At 40.8% G+C, this 18,047-nt stretch overlaps 1 protein-coding gene across 3 annotated transcripts in view; it reads left to right on the forward strand.

Moving 5' to 3' along the window:
• Window positions 1-18,047, forward strand: part of LOC139537221 (neuronal PAS domain-containing protein 2-like) — a 71,149-nt gene that overhangs the window by 32,276 nt on the left and 20,826 nt on the right. For all 3 annotated transcript variants that reach the window (XM_071338296.1, XM_071338298.1, XM_071338297.1), the window contains exons 2-7: window positions 7,233-7,434; window positions 10,963-11,019; window positions 11,837-11,991; window positions 12,483-12,574; window positions 12,829-12,918; window positions 14,593-14,713. In XM_071338296.1, coding sequence (XP_071194397.1) covers window positions 7,379-7,434; window positions 10,963-11,019; window positions 11,837-11,991; window positions 12,483-12,574; window positions 12,829-12,918; window positions 14,593-14,713 — 571 coding nt within the window. In that variant the 5' untranslated portion in view covers window positions 7,233-7,378. The remainder of the gene's footprint in view (window positions 1-7,232; window positions 7,435-10,962; window positions 11,020-11,836; window positions 11,992-12,482; window positions 12,575-12,828; window positions 12,919-14,592; window positions 14,714-18,047) is intronic.

Genomic DNA, 18,047 nt, shown 5'->3' on the forward strand with positions numbered 1-18,047 from the left:
AGCAGAGATTATAGTGTCTACTGCATGGGGGGTGTGGACAGGTTCCCATGATTCCTTGATACACAGGACATGGCAATGGTTACAGAATAGATCATCTCGGTTACCCAGAAGTACAATTATCTTGCGAAAGTTTGTCATTTACCCTTTTACTTCTGGGGTTAATTCCATTAACAATTGTGATTACCTTTGTACAAAGGAAGGAGGCAAAGTCTCCTCACTCACAAACGAAACTCTCGGCCAAACTCCTCCCTTCCGCTAATTTCACCTGTGTTTATCATGGCCAATAACCATTTTTTTTTTAAAATGATACAGCCAATTTTAACTTTGTGGCTGTGGAATCTAGTGGAAACTGTTTATCATCCGCACACAGGCTTGAAAATCACCGCACCAGTTTAAGTACCGCCTTCGTCCAATCCTGATTCGTCCAAATAATCAAAGACGAAAACCCAAAACCAGGAACTACTGCTGCTCATATCACATAATTCTATGTGAGCCTTGACAGATTCTCACCGTTTCATCTGTCCACGAGAATCTGTCCACGGGAGATTACAGAATAGAGAGCATACTTTAACATCGGTGAGTGAAATAGTGGCATCCCAGGTTTGTTTCTGAGTGTGAATACTGCTTCCTTTGAATCTGTGTTTATTTCTGTATCAGTTTGACTATTGCTGCCATTAAAAACCAAGCCTTGTGTTATCCAGCTTAAACTCTGAGGTATTTCCAAAGGTCTCAAAAGGAAACAGTCCCGTTTTGTATACAGTTTGAGTTCGAAGACAGGTCTTGGAGCTAAAGCCTGTGTGGAAAGAACACATTTCCACCTCTGAGACTTTAGCATCATTCTGGTACAGGAAGCTTATGGCTGTAATTAGTTAAGGAATTGACAAGTTTAAAGTTGAAACGTGTCATGATGTTACATTTCTCAGGTAAACAAAGTAATAAGGTTTTATTGCAGCCAGATAAGTAGTTATGGCTCTTATGGCTTGGGAAGCCTCCTCATTCATCTGTTTTCCTTTTTCATGAGGAGGCTGTCTAAAGCTGTAGATAGTGGACTAAATGTCACCTGGACTGCAGAAAGAAACGCACATTTGTAAGTTGTCAATTTTTTAAATATATATCAAATACAGTGATTAAAATTATTTTGACATTACAAAGAAAAACTGTGGAACGGGTCTATGGGAACAGACTTAACCCAGGACAGATGTGTTTTAATACATTTTAATTGTATTGTTAAATCAAGAGCATAAGTATTACAGTGCTTAAACTGTGTGTGACACATTTGTAATTGACATGAGTAGTCCATCTGTCCCTCATTATTATAATTATTGAAGATTTATTAGAGTAACAGGTGTCTGCATTTACGAGTGCGATACACAAAAAAAGAAGCAAAACGTGTTTTTATTGTGTATGTGTACAGTAGCCTGAGTTTGGTATTCAGAAAGCATTCAGTAAAACAATTTTGTAAGTAGATGAGATCCAGTTCAAAACCCATTTATTGATATATCAATATTACCAGTGTAGCGGAGATGATCCGGCAAGGTTGTTGGTGTAGGGACATTTTTTATTTATTTTTTATTTTACCTTTATTTAACTAGGCAAGTCAGTTAAGAACAAATTCTTATTTTTATATCATGCAAAGGCTATTCATGGAACTTACTGAATATTTTTTTTGTAATAATACAGAAGAGTATGTCGAATCTGAATCTGTGCGCCATGTGTCCACTGTAAATGTGGGTTTGTGTGTTGTTGTTACAGCTTATCAGATCTTGGGCTATTTTATTATTTCCCATAACTGGGTTGTGTATATTTTATTACTCTGTCTGCAGGACCTATCCAATATTCCCTTTTGCTTAACTGTTCCCTGATTGTTCTGCTACTCTGGTAGGTCCTAATTTGATATCACAAATTGGGAAGATGCAGTACTTCTTACAATGAGATGATGAGTAGCATAAACTCTTTTGTTCAGTTGGGTTTAATTAAATTATTAGACTCTGAATAGACTTCTCTGAACAGACAGAAATATTCTGTCAATTGTACTAACATTATTTGTAAAGCGTAGCCTTTATAGAACATGTGACTTAGAGTTCTAGTGAATGAGATGTTATTGGTAGCATCAGGCAACCACAGTACCAGATATTTTCTTAGAATAGGCTGACAATTTTTGGAAATTATTTCTGCTTGTATGTTGGCCTACTGTACTGAATATTTTTAAGAATTACACTGTTCAGTATTATTTGTTAGGCTCCAGACCAGGGCATTAGAAAAGACTGGTCAAATGTCATTCATTGTGAACTTTAATTCTAATTTCAATATTTGTCAACATGCCATGAATTGCCAACCATGCACAGGAGGTTATAGGCTACATGATACAGGTGACAATAAGGCCTCGATCATATACATAATTGGCAACATTATTACAATGTAGTAATTGGGAGCAAACTCATTGACAGCAAACCTTGAACGTATCCGAGTTTCTACACGTCCTGCTCTACCCTCTGTTGGTTACAATGTTTCAATTCACATGGAAGAAACTCGGCACTGAAATGAATTACAAACGTTCAAATTCAGAATAATGTGTCCCGAAATGGCATTCAAGTGTCAATAGTCTATTATCCAAACTATTTTCTCACTATATACTCTTAGTTGTGTGTTGCACAGCCGGTTGCTAATGATGTCGTTAGCTAAGTATTGAGCTACCGACTGACCTACTTTCCCTGTTCACAGCGGCTCAGTCCTGTTTACAAGGGACTGTCAACGGAGGATGTTGAGTGGTAGAGGAAAACAGACCGAGCATAGACCTGAAAATGATTACTCCTGGAATCTATGTTCTGAATAGGGATGTTACTCAAATTGTATTTTGAATAATCTGTATACTGTATAGTCTGTATACACTATGATCTGTTTGCGATGTGCTTGTGGTGAGTCAAGCTTAGGCTAGTTGGCTCAGTGACTTACACAGTAGGCTGTTGGAAAATGAGTACATTCAAAAGTAAAGTATGGATCTAAAGTCCAGTTTTCAAGGTATGTAAGATTGTAATGTCCTTTGCATTTTGTGTCACTCTAGTCTTGTATTAATTAAAACGTACAGTAGGCTATAGGTTGGCAGTTGCTTCCATTTTGGATGGATATATCTTTTGGCTTCTGCTTTTAATGCCAAGATGTCAACATACAAATAAACTAGGCTAACTATTATACAATGTTCATTTCTATACTTTCTATGTCTATTTTCATAGAGAAGTGTTATATGTCCTGTGTGTATTTCACAATGTAGTTAATCATTTTCTTAAAAGGCACAATGACAATTCAGCTCACTGGTATAGATTTACAAGTATAGTGTGTCCTTGCAAGTGAATGAGTTGTCTTTTTTTGAGAGACATCATTTTAAAACCATGTTTACCTTGATTAGAACATAGTGCTTTTGGGACTTTAGATCTCTTCAATATCCACTGAGTTAGGTAAATCTGCTTTTAGTGTTTTTGCCCCTTAATTGTGGAATAATCTCCAAGGCTCTCTAAAATGTGATGAATTGGTGCCTCTAGGGCAATTCAACAGGCTGATTGAGGACCTATTTTACTGACGAATGTGTTTGTTTTCTATGATTGTGTTTTGCTTTTCATGTATTGATGTGAATATTGATGTGTATGTTGATGTGTTTATTGATGTGTGTATTGATGTGGACACAGGGCTCATCTGTGAAAGATAACTTGGTCTCAGTATGACTACCGGTCAAAATAAAGGTTAAGTAAAATTATTATAAAAGAATGGGAGTTTCTCCCATTCTTCTCTGCAGATCCTCTCGAGCTTTGTTAGGTTGGATGGGGAGCGTCGCTGCACAGCTATTTTCAGGTCTCTCCAGAGATGTTCAAGCCAGGGCTCTGACTGGGCAACTCAAGGACATTCAGAGACTTGTCCCGAAGCCACTGATTCTGACAAGTCTCCCAGTCCCTGCCGCTGAAAAACATCCCCATAGCAAGATGCTGCCACCACCATGCTTCACTGTAGGGATGGTGCCAGGTTTCCTCTAGATGTAACGCTTGGCATTCAGGCCAAATAATTCAATCTTGGTTTCATCGGACCAGAGAATCTTGTTTCTCATGGTCTGAGAGTCCTTTAGGTTTCTCTTGGCAAACTCCAAGTAGGCTGTCATGTGCCTTTTACTCGAGGAGTGGCTTCCGTCTGGCCACTCTACCATAAAGGCCTGATTGGTGGAGTGCTACAGAGACGCCTCTAGCACTGAGATGCAGTGCCTTGGACCGCTGCGCCACTCAGGAGAAAAAGAGAGGAGGTCTGAATACTTTACGATTGCACTGTAGTTTACATGCTAATCAGCTAACCTGTCTATACAAATTAGACCATTTAGTATAATATTTTTGTATGAAAAAAGTATGTTTTAATGTCACATACACCAGATAGGTGCAGTGAAATGTGTTATTTTACAGGGTTAGCCATAGTAGTACATTGCCCCTGAAGCAAATTAGGGTTAAGTGCATTGCTCAACGGTACATCGGCAGATTTTTAACCTTGTCGGCTTGGGTATTCAAACCAGCGACCTTTCTGTTTTTGGCCCAGCGCTCTAACCACTTGGCTACCTGCTGTCGTGACATTACGTACAACACTGACATTACAGATAACAAACGTCACATCAATTACATCATTGTCAAGTACAATCAAATCACCCCCCTTAAATGATATCATCAGCCTGAAACATGTCATGTCATATGTGTTTAGTCTCACAATCTCGTTCCCTTTTTTTCACCGTATGTTTCACTGACACTTCAGCCTAGATTGAATATCCTTATGCCGTCATTGGCTACCTCACACTTCAAGCAAACAACCAATTGTTCCTTGACATGATGCAAAGGTGATAATCTCATGGAATTACATCCTTGATGAACACGTAAATAAGTCACTTTGGTTATGAAAGAGTTGAGAGCTGTAACCAGCAGCTCCCTCCAAACCATTCTCAGCAGTGATATATATCGACAGGTTTCATAGTTGAAAGATTCTAAGATTAAAGATGGATACTTCAATAAAAATAATTACTCTCTGAATCCCATTTTGTGTGTGTGTGTGTGTGTGTGTGTGTGTGTGTGTGTGTGTGTGTGTGTGTGTGTGTGAACCATTGGCAGTGTGAATATGCTATTGCATGGCTTTTCAGTTTGTTTCTTTAATGAAATACACAGTCAAAATCTCCCAGAGATCAAGATAAGAGGTTTTTTGCCTTTTGCAATAGAACAGGTTTTGGTCATTGTGAGGTTGTTCAGCATGTGTATAGACGAGTTCTAGGAAGATGAAGTCTGACACGTCAATCATTTCTTGCCAGAGTTAGTGAGAAAAGTAATCTTGTGGCGTGCCTGCCCGAGGTGGTGTATGTTAGTGCAGGCGATGGTCATGAACATCAACTTGGATGTGTATTGCTCTCCTCTGCCGTCGAGTTCAGGCAGACAATTTAAGATCCGTGCCCCTCAGGGCACATGTGTAACTCCACTTGACAGCTGTAAACCTTGTCTCACTGAACTCAATGCATTCTGGTTGTGGTGTAATATTCTCACTCAAAGAAGAGTTTCCAGGTAGAAATTCACCATGCACCATGTACAGTAGACCACTAAAATGCATGTGTTGTTCAATGTTTTATTTCCTTGTATATGAAAGTAAAGGTAGTCCTCTTCGATGGAAGAAGCTCCCCACTGGGCACACACTGGTTGATTCAACATTGTTTCCATGTCATTTCAATGAAATTTCATTGAACCAATGTGGAATAGATGCTTAATTGACGTTTGTGCCCAGCGGGTCCAGTCTACTCTACTAGACTTGGTCAGTGTTTTTGTCCAATTGAAGGAGAAGTAGCGTAGTCCACTGAGCAAATTCCTTGTTCTCAAAGGGACACCCATCCTATCATCTTCTGATTTTAAAATATATTCTTGTGATTTTGTAGTTCGCTCTCCATCTGTAACCACTTTCTCTCTTTTAAAGGGTATACATCAAGTGTTTGAGGTCTAAGTTGTAAGATATGAACAAGGTGTACAACATCTTGTACTGTTGTTTTTGTTATTACATCTGGGTAAAAGATTAAATAAATCAGATTATTTTCAGAATTAAAGGCACACTTAACCAGCATGGATACCACTGCATTCTGCCGCGATATGCCATCCCATCTGGTTTGCGCTTAGTCTCACTATCATTTGTTTTTCAACTGGACAATAACCCAACACACCTCCAGGCTGTGTAAGGGCTATTTGACCAAGAAGGAGAGTGATGGAGTGCTGCATCAGATGACCTGGCCTCCACAATCACCCGACCTCAACCCAATTGAGATGGTTTGGGATGAGTTGAACTGCAGAGTGAAGGAGAAGCAGCCAAGTGCTCAGCATATGTGGGAACTCCTTCAAGACTGTTGGAAAAGCATTCCAGGTGAAGCTGGTTGAGAGAATGCCAAGAGAGTGCAAAGCTGTCATCAAGGCAAAGGGTGGCTACTTTGAAGAATCTAAAATATATTTTGATTTGGTTAACACTGTTTTGGTTAGTATATGATTCCATATGTGTTATTTCATAGTTTTGATGTCTTCACTATTATTATAGAATGCAGAAAATAGTTAAAATAAAGAAAAACCCTTGAATGAGTAGGTGTGTCCAAACTTTTATAATTAAAATAAATATATTTCCAAGCCACATACCTCTATTTTAATAGCAGTAATGGTGGATTAGCAAAAAAGGTGTCTCTACCTCTTTGATTTTTGGGGTCAGTAGAGCTCCTCCATGTTGAATTGTTGTATCCAGGTGGTAATGGATGTTTAACACGCTTCCCTTTAATGCATGCTGTTCACTGTGGAAAATCATGGCTCATAAATCACAATGAATAATGATGTTTCTTCTGGTAATGTTCACTCACTGAGATTATATTCTCTGAGATATACCCTGGGTTGATAAATAATAGCCTATTGTATTTTACAATAAACATGATACTTCTGTATGCATTGTTTTTCACAAGAATAACTTTAAAACGTACACTTGGTCAGAATAGAATTGGAAATAGGATCACTTTCAAGTACCTTTTGGGATGTGCTTAAGTGTGAATAAGAGAATACTGCGGGGCAACACTGTTGCTGTGTGTATTACAGTAATGACACTTGAATGAAACTGCAGATGAATCAAGTTACAGTAATTAACGGATTATCGGATGTATGAGTAATAGGCCTAGATTTTTCCCAAGCCCACATTCTTATTGTTCTCCACAGGTTTTGGTGTTTCTGTGGTGGACTCCAGGAAGAGGTGGGCAGCAGCAGCAGGTGATCATTAGCTTTTTCCTGGGAGCTTCAGCGCAGCTAGCGCAGATGGGATACATCAGACTTCAGATAGGGCCTGGCTGGGAGAGGGAGTGAGAATGGACAACCTTTCCGACTTTGGGTCCCTATGTCCGTCCAGCAGGAGGGAATGGGAGTAAGTATCTAGGCTACTTTTATTCTCTTGTGTTTCCTGTCACTGTCAAATACATGTGTTTGTATAGAGAAATATTACTTGGTTACTAACAATATATGAAGAGTTTATTTCCAAAATGCTATATCCACCAATTTTTTACATTTGTGTTTTTTCATCAGTGGTTATTTCTTATGGGTACATTTGTTTGTGTGTGTGCGTGTGTGTGTGTGTGTGTGTGTGTGTGTGTGACATATTACAGTTCTCAGATTTGTATTAATAGATTTTAGATGTGTATGAAAATATCATGACACTAGGTGAGACCCAAATGCCCAGACACAGGAGGCAGATGGTTGGAGTTTAAGATGTTTAATAAATCCAAAGGGAATAGGCAAGAGAATGGTCATGGACAGGCAAAAGGTCATAACCAGATCAGAGTCCAGGAGGTACAGAGTGGCAGGCAGGCTCGAGGTCAGGGCAGGCAGAATGGTCAGGCAGGCGGGTACAGAGTCCAGAAACAGGCAAGGGTCAAAACCAGGAGGACTAGAAAAAGGAGAAAAGGCAAAGCAGGAAAACGGGGAAAAAACGCTGGTCGGCTTGGACATACAAGACGATCTGGCACAGAGAGACAGGAAACACAGTTATAAATACACTGGGGAAAACAAGCGACACCTGGGAGGGGGTGGAGACAATAATGAGGGGAAACAGGGTGTGACAGAAAATGTTGTTTTTTTTGTTGCAAAAAGCTATATATCCATTGTTGTGCTGAAATGCAATGTTTGTATCTTGTGTATTTGACTGTGATATGTTGTTGTCTCACTTAGCTATCTCAGAATATGCGCCGAACAGATGGCAAGTGTCTTCACTGACATTTTCAACCTCTCCCTGACCCAGTCTGTAATACCTACATGTTTCAAGCAGACCACTATAGTCCCTGTGCCCAAGAATAACCTGTTTAAATGACTATCACCTCGTAGCACTCACATCTATAATAACTACCTATCCCTCAACGTAGTCAAGACAAAGGAGATGATTGTGGACTACAGGAAAAGGAGGACCGAGCACACCTTCATTCTCATTCACGGGGCTGTAGTGGAGCAGGTTGAGAGCTTCAAGTTCCTTGGTGTCCACATCACCAACAAACTAGAATGGTCCAAACACACCAAGACAGTCGTGAAGAGGGCACCACAAAACCTATTTCCCCTCAGGAGACTGAAAAGATTTGGCATGGGTCCTCAGATCCTCAAAAGGTTCTACAGCTGCACCATCGAGAGCATTCTGACTGGTTGCATCACTGCCTGGTATGGCAACTGCTCGGCCTCCGACCTCAAGGCACTACAGAGGGTAGTGCGTACGACCCAGTACATCACTGGGTCTAAGCTACCTGCCATCCAGGACCTCTACACCAGGCGATGTCAGAGGAAGGCCCTAAAAATTGTCAAAGACCCCAGCCACCCCAGTCATAGACTGTTCTCTCTGCTACCGCATTGCAAGCAGTACCAGAGCGCCAAGTCTAGGACCAAAAGGCTTCTCAGCAGCTTTTACCCCCAAGCCATAAGACTCCTGAGCAGGTAATCAAATGGCTACCTGGACTATTTGCATTGTGTCCTGCCAGGGCTTGTAAGTAAGCATTTCACTGTAAGGTCTACACCTGTTGTATTCGGCGCACGTGACAAATAAACTTTTATTTGATTTGTAGCCATGAAATGCTTTGAAAGGCTGGTCATGGCTCATCAAAATCATTATCCCAGACACCCTGGATCCACTCCAATTCACATACTGTCCCAACAGATCCACAGATGACGCAATCTCTATTGCACTCCACACTGCCCTTTCCGACCTGGACAAAATGAACACCTACGTGAGAATGCTGTTCATTGACTACAACTCACTTTTTTGACTCATCACATACACTGCTGTTACTGTTTACTATCTGTTACTTTATTCCTAGTTATATGTACATATCTACCTCAATTACTTTGTACCTCAGCACATCGTTTCGGTACTGGTACCCCATGTATATAGCCAAGTTATCGTTACTCATTGTGTATCTATTATTGCTTTTATTATTTCTCTATTTTTGTTCTCTGCATTGTTGGGAAGGTTCCGTAAGTAAGCATTTCACTGTAAGTCCACACCTGTTGTTTTCGAAACGTGTGACAAATAAAAATGTACTTGATTTGAGATAAATGCACGTCGCTCTGGATAAGAGCATCTGCTAAATGACTAAAATGTCAAATGTAAAGATCTCATATTACTGTATTGAGAAAAAATATTTAAATAGTTTTTAATATTGATGTCACAAATGTATCATTTGTAGAGTTCTCTATTAAAATGTTTAGTTATTTGTTACATTTGTCTGTGTAAAACCTAGCAGTACTAATTATTTATCTGAGATTGAGGCCGATTTGTATAGCATTTTGAAGAAAAAAACATGATTATTTGTCTCTTTGAAATGAAATCATCAAGTGATAGATTTTAAACTGTCACTTGTGCTTCCTCTCCGGCCTCTAGGTCACCAGGCTGCTCGTTAGGGCGCACACCTGTCACCAGCGTTAGGCGCATAATGACACTCACCTGGACTCCATCACCTCCTTGATTACCTGCCCTTTATATGTCTGTAACGGCTTTCGTCGGTGGAAGGAGGAGAGGACCAAAGCGCAGCGTAGCGTGATTAGTGTTCTTCTTAATTTAATGAAACGCAAAAAACTGAACACTACAAATTACTATAAACAACAAATGTGAAAAACCGAAACAGTTCTGTCTGGTGCAGACACACAAAGACTGAAGACAACCACCCACAAAACAGGCTACCTAAATATGGTTCCCAATCAGAGACAACACAAAACACCTGCCTCTGATTGAGAACCATTTTAGGCCAAACACAGAAATAGGAAAACATAGAAATACAAACATAGACTGCCCACCCCAACTCACGCCCTGACCATACTAAATAAAGACAAAACAAAGGAAATAAAGGTCAGAACGTGACAATGTCACTCCCTTTGGTTTCTTCCCCAGTCGTCATTGTTCCTGTTCTATGTCTGTGCGCTGTTCGTGTTTCTTGTTTTGTTCCTTTATTTATTACATGTATTCACTCTCTTAACTTGCTTCCTGACTTTCAGCGTACATCGTTACATAAACAAATACATGTCTGTCATTGAACAATCCCATGCCATGATTAGATAGTGAAAAACACACCAGTCTCTTTCATAATTTCTTTAAACAATTAAAGCTAATTTACCAACATTTCTGAAAATGAATATATAGCATTTTGGAATGAAACTCTTCATATACTTGGTTGACTACTGTACTATGTGAACACGAACACCCTAGAAAACATCTTGGCACAAGTCAGATACTTTAGGACCATAGGAGAGACCCTGTTTATGTATAAGATGTAGATTAAGGCATTATTAAGAATGGTTTCCACTCCAAGGGTGTCTTATCTATCTCTATTCATTATGTTGTAGAGGAGAAGGGGCATAATAATCTTATTGGTGAATATTCAGAGAAACAGCATTCCAACTTGTCTCTCCCTTTTCCCTCTAGCACCAGCAGCTGTGTGGACGATTTGATGGATGAAGATGATAAAGACAGGGCAAAAAGGTATTCCACGTGTGTGTGTGTTCACGTGTGTGTCTCTGAGCAAGAGACTTTTGAGTGAGGACGCAAGATGAGGCAGACAGAGACAAGTGGAAGTTCACAACTTGTACCTGTTAATAAAAGGTCCACTTTGACGTGGCCCTACTTTGGCATTACATCTGTGAAGGTGTCTGCTTTGCAGATGTCAAGACTTCACATTTTCATCTCTCAAAATCACTTTTCAGCACAAAGACAAATGAGTCTATTGGTTTCTGTGCCTAGACAGCTAAGAAAAATGTCATAGGAATGTGTTGAGGAGAGGGCCCCCTCCATCTATCCAACAGGGTCAAGACATTTTTGCTTTCCAGTAATGATGCACAAAAGTCTGGCTGAAAGTAGACTTTCAAATCATTAGTCAGGGGGTGCAGATGTATTTGAGTCTGGGGAGAATGGCAGCAAAAACTTCAAGTAAGAGAAAATGTCTGAACATTTGTGATTTTGTGTTTGCGATGCTATTAATATCATAGATTTTTCCATCACAAGTCCATATCAGATGAATCATCATAAACGTTTGCTTGTGCTATCAGAAGGGATTTCCATCCTGCAAGCTGTTTTATGGTGGCGGAGGAATGAGTGAATTGCGATGGTGGTTATTGATAAGCAGCTGTCACTCATTAGTAGGAGTGTGTGTTTCATAAATACGAAGCTGTAGTTAGAATCGTTGAGCTCGCAATTTCCACTTCAAATGCACTTCTTTATAAAGCATATAGATGGTCAAAGTCACCGAAGAGTATATGGTCAGAAATGTAATCCTGTACATTTATCATCTGTTCTATTCAAGGGCATCTCGGAACAAATCAGAAAAGAAAAGAAGAGACCAATTCAATGTGCTCATCAAGGAGCTATGCACCATGCTGCAGGGCCAAGGCCATCCACGCAAGATGGACAAGTCTACCATACTGCAGAGAACTATCGACTTCCTGCAGAAACAGAAAGGTAGGAATGTGTAACGTAGTCGGCTGCGTCAGTCATCACATTGACGTTGGCCTCCTGCTGACCTGTCGTGTGTGTGTGCGTGTGGCACGTGCGTCCTGCCTTACATGCAGAACATCACTGCTTACAGAAAGGGTGGGAAGAGAAGGAACTATGAGAGTGGAGGACATTAGCTGTCTAGTACTTGTTGGATAGGACAGAGAGAAAAGAGAGGACTACTCCACTTTCCTACCAAGCTTGGACCAGACCGACATAACCTCAACTCAGTCTTCTGTCAGAATCAAGGTCACAGATGTCAGTGTTTCTGAGATAAACATTCCTGATCTGGGATATTTCTTAACCTCTTTTCCTCTTCTGTTATGTGTCTCCGGTATTCATCAGGATCCTTCCACTACTCACCTATTTGGCAGCGATGGTCCCTGGAAGTGGATGTGTAGTGCTAACAGCTCTATCTAACCCCTCTTCCTGGCCTTTCTCTGCCTCCTCTGTTTCAGAAATCACAGCACAGACAGAGTCATGTGAGATCCGGCAGGACTGGAAGCCTTCGTTCCTCAGTAATGAGGAGTTCACCCAGTTGATGCTGGAGGTAAAAATCAGCTCAGCTCCACGTTTATCTCCTCTGATATGAAATAAAGTCAAAGGATATCCTCCACTAGTACTGGTGATAGACTGTGTTGAAATGAAATAAGCTTTGTAAATGAAGGAATATTGTATTTTGACATCCTGATCAACCTCTGTAGGCCAGCACCAACAGTACCCATGATGCACCTCTGAAAGAAATATAACACACAATAATTATAGTAGCCGGCATAATAATAATGACTTTGTTTCCTTCCATAGGCTTTAGACGGTTTCCTCATAGCACTAACTACAGATGGAAACATTATATATGTGTCCGACAGTGTGTCTTCACTCATTGGCCATTTACCGGTAAGTGAGAGCCACGCTGATCTAGCTCGTAATTGCATGTTTGATTATTTTTAACTTAATATTCATGTATATACAGTACCAGTCAAAAGTTTGGACACACCTACTCATTCCAGGGTTTTTCTTAAATTTCACTATTTTCTACATTGTAGAATAATAGTGAAGACATCAAAACTATGAAATAACACATGGAATCATGTAGTATGGAATCATGTTTGCCTTGTTTGCAAACTCTTGGCATTCTCTCAACCAGCTTCATGAGGTAGTCACCTGGAATGCATTAATTAAAATGTTTACCTTGTTAATTTGTGGAATTTCTTTCCTTAATGCATTTGAGCCAATCAGTTGTATTGTGACAAGGTGGGGGTGCGTATACAGAAGATTTGGTAAAAGATCAAGTCCATATTATGGCAAGAACAGCTCAAATAAGCAAAGAGAAACAACAGTCCATCATTACTTTAAGACGTGAAGGTCAGTCAATCCGGAACATTTCATGAACTTTGAAAGTTTCTTCAAGTGCAGTCGCAAAAAACATCAAGTACTATGATGAAACTGGCTCTCATGAGGACCGCTACAGGAAAGGAAGACCCAGAGTTACTTCTGCTGCAGAGGATAAGTTTATTAGAGTTACCAGCCTCAGATTGCAGCCCAAATAAATGCTTCACAGTTCAAGTAACAGACACATCTCAACAACTGTTCAGAGGAGACTGCGTGAATCAGGCCTTCATGGTTGAACTGCTTGGGCCAAGAAATAAGAGCAATGGACATTAGACCGGTGTAAATCTGTCCTTGGTCTGATGAGTCCAAATTTGAGATTTTTTGTTCCAACCGCCGTGTCTTTGTGAGACGCAGAGTAGGTGAACAGATGATGTCCGCATGTGTTGAGCGTGGAGGAGGAAGTGTGATGGTGTGGGGGTGCTTTGCTGGTGACACTGTCTGTGATTTATTTAGAATTCAAGGCACACTTAACCAGCATGGCTACCACAGCATTCTGCAGCGATACGCCATCCCATCTGGTTTGCGAATTAGTCTCAATATCATTTGTTTTTCAACTGGACAATAACCCAACACACTTCCAGGCTGTGTAAGGGCTATTTGACCAAGAAGGAGAGTGATGGAGTGCTGGCCTCCACAATCACTCGACCTCAACCCAATTGAGATGGTTTGGGATGAGTTGGACTGCAGAGTGAAGGAGAAGCAGCTAACAAGTGCTCAGCATATGTGGGAACTTTTTCAAGACTGTTGGAAAAGCATTCTAGGTGAAGCTGGTTGTGATAATGCCAAGAGTGTGCAAAGCTATCATCAAGGCAAAGGGTGGCTACTTTGAAGAATCTAAAATCTAAAATATACTTTGATTTGTTTAACACTTTTTTGGTTACTACATAATTCCATATGTGCTATTTCATAGTTTTGATGTCGTCACTATTATTCTACAATGTAGAAAATAGTAAAAATAAAGAAAACCCCTGTAATGAGTAGGTGTGTCCAAACTTTTGACTGGTACTGTACTTATGCTCTCAATACACTCATTCAAATCAATGTATGCTTTATTACAATTTGGACACTGACACTACAGTATGATATATAATGCCATAAATTATAATATGACTATGATATATGACATGTTCATGGACAATCATGGACCATAGAAACTGACCTTTTATCCTTTTGTATCAGTCAGATATGGTGGACCAAAATATCTTGAACTTCCTCCATGAGCGTGAGCATGGGGAGGTCTATAAGCTGCTATCATCCCACATGCTGATGACTGACCCCATCTCTGCTGACATCCTGGACAGTGAGTATTTATTCCTCCTTTTCACTGTCTCAGTACCCCCCTTCTCAGTCCATCAGTACTGGGTCCATCTCCAACCCTGGCACCACCAGGAATGCTCAGCTTAGGAGATGGCTGTGTATTTTACAATAGTGTTGTTTGATGAGAAGTTTGCAATGTTCTTGCCTGTCTCAGAGTGTCTTGGACTTGTGGTGATGAGAAGTCATCTGTGATGTCTAATCAGAGAGTCCATCACCATATTAATGAGCTTTTACATAAATAGTATGGGTGACATTTAACAAACATTTAAACCATAATTATGTTGTTGTTCATCCACAGGTCTTAACTAGGGTAGCTGAATAAACATTTGTTCTATTTTGTTATTGGCACTATGTTACAGAACAATTATTCAAGTTGGATATCACTTATTTCATGGATGATATCCCCATGTCATGAATTATACATCAAAGCATGCAGTGGCCGAGCAGTCACACACCAAAGCCTCCAACACAAGCAGCGATTTTATTCCAGCAGTGGGGAAAAATCTGTTTGACACAGTGTTAAATCTCTCCTGTAGGCATCCATCCAGTTCTATTGTATTTACATGACTATTGCCAACTTTAGGAGTTCACACTGTACTGTACTGTTCTTCTGCCGACCATTCAGCGCGCTGTGTTTTATGGACCACCTGCTGTAGACGTCTGACTGCCAATATTTTCACGTGATTCTACATGTAAAATTGGTGCGCACTTGGTATAGCAAATTACGGCCAGCACTCTGTTCAGATGTGCTAAGTACGCTCGGCTATAAAACGCTATTGGGTGTATTGGAGCCCTTAAATATAGAGCAGGTTGCCGTTTATTGGATTGCTGGACAGTGTGGTCCTATGATGAGTCCTTTAGCTAAAAATAGTATCTGGTCTAGCAGCGTGGATAGGAGTTTTAATCACTGTTATGGTAGCGTCAGTAATCCACAACAGTGCTGCCTGTATCTAGGGCTCTAGAGACTGACCTCAATCCCACGCTACAATTGTGCTCTTCTGAGAAAGAGACCGGTATGGAATCGTCTAGGTCTATGTTTAGAACTACAGGAATAGAAAGCATAGACTGTATTCCTGTACGATACTGTGTCTGGAATAATCATCATCTCCTCCTAGCCTCATTCACAATAGGCAATTCCTGTTTTTGTCTTTCATCTCTTTTCTTTCATGTAAAACAACACTGCTTCAGGCCTCCCGAGTGGCGCAGTGGTCTAAGGCACTGCATCGCAATGCTAGCTGTGCCACTAGAGATTCTGGGTTAGAGTCCAGGCTCTGTCGCAGCTGGCTACGACCAGGTAACCCATGGGACGGTGCACAATTGGCTCAGCGTCATCTGGGTTAGGGGAGGGTTTGGCCAGCAGGGATGTCCTAGTCCCATCGCGCACTAGCGACTCCTGTGGCGGGTAGGGCGCAGTGCACGCTGACAGGTCGCCTGGTGTACGGTGTTTAAAAAATATATTTTTTTATTTTATTTTGGGGGGGGGTGGATCAGCTTCAATATTGTGGATAGATTGTTGCTTCCATCAATGTAATTGTCTGCATCATTTCCAATCCCCCATATATTTTTGGGGTAAATATACATACATACATACATACATACATACATACATACATACATACATACAGTGGGGAGAACAAGTATTTGATACACTGCCGATTTTGCAGGTTTTCCTACTTACAAAGCATGTAGAGGTCTGTAATTTTTATCATAGGTACACTTCAACTGTGAGAGACGTAATCTAAAACAAAAATCCAGAAAATCAAATTGTATGATTTTTAAGTAATTAATTTGCATTTTATTGCATGACATAAGTATTTGATCACTTACCAACCAGTAAGAATTCCGGCTCTCACAGACCTGTTCGTTTTTCTTTAAGAAGCCCTCCTGTTCTCCACTCATTACCTGTATCAACTGCACCTGTTTGAACTCGTTACCTGTATAAAAGACACCTGTCCACACACTCAATCAAACAGACTCCAACCTCTCCACAATGGCCAAGACCAGAGAGCTGTGTAAGGACATCAAGGATAAAATTGTAGACCTGCACAAGGCTGGGATGGGCTACAGGACAATAGGGAAGCAGCTTGGTGAGAAGGCAACAACTGTTGGCGCAATTATTAGAAAATGGAAGAAGTTCAAGATGATGGTCAATCACCCTCGGTCTGGGGCTCCATGCAAGATCTCACCTCGTGGGGCATCAATGATCATGAGGAAGGTGAGGGATCAGCCCAGAACTACACGGCAGGACCTGGTCAATGACCTGAAGAGAGCTGGGACCACAGTCTCAAAGAAAACCATTAGTAACACACTACGCCGTCATGGATTAAAATCCTGCAGCGCACGCAAGGTCCCCCTGCTCAAGCCAGCGCATGTCCAGGCCCGTCTGAAGTTTGCCAATGACCATCTGGATGGTCCAGAGGAGGAATGGGAGAAGGTCATGTGGTCTGATGAGACAAAAATAGAGCTTTTTGGTCTAAACTCCACTCGCGGTGTTTGGAGGAAGAAGAAGGATGAGTACAACCCCAAGAACACCATCCCAACCGTGAAGCATGGAGGTGGAAACATCATTCTTTGGGGATGCTTTTCTGCAAAGGGGACAGGACGACTACACCGTATTGAGCGGAGGATGGATGGGGCCATGTATCGCAAGATCTTGGCCAACAGCCTCCTTCCCTCAGTAAGAGCATTGAAGATGGGTCGTGGCTGGGTCTTCCAGCATGACAACGACCCAAAACACACAGCCAGGGCAACTAAGGAGTGGCTCCGTAAGAAGCATCTCAAGGTCCTGGAGTGGCCTAGCCAGTCTCCAGACCTGAACCCAATAGAAAATCTTTGGAGGGAGCTGAAAGTCCGTATTGCCCAGCGACAGCCCCGAAACCTGAAGGATCTGGAGAAGGTCTGTATGGAGGCGTGGGCCAAAATCCCTGCTGCAGTGTGTGCAAACCTGGTCAAGAACTACAGGAAACGTATGATCTCTGTAATTGCAAACAAAGGTTTCTGTACCAAATATTAAGTTCTGCTTTTCTGATGTATCAAATACTTATGTCATGCAATAAAATGCAAATTAATTACTTAAAAATCATACAATGTGATTTTCTGGATTTTTGTTTTAGATTCCGTCTCTCACAGTTGAAGTGTACCTATGATAAAAATGACAGACCTCTACATGCTTTGTAAGTAGGACAACCTGCAAAATCGGCAGTGTATCAAATACTTGTTCTCCCCACTGTACATACATACATACATACATACATACATACATACATACACCCAGTTGAAATCGAAAGTTTACATACAGCTTAGCCAAATACATTTAA

Source organism: Salvelinus alpinus, chromosome 13, assembly GCF_045679555.1.
Source record: "Salvelinus alpinus chromosome 13, SLU_Salpinus.1, whole genome shotgun sequence".
Taxonomy (NCBI): Eukaryota; Metazoa; Chordata; class Actinopteri; order Salmoniformes; family Salmonidae; genus Salvelinus; species Salvelinus alpinus.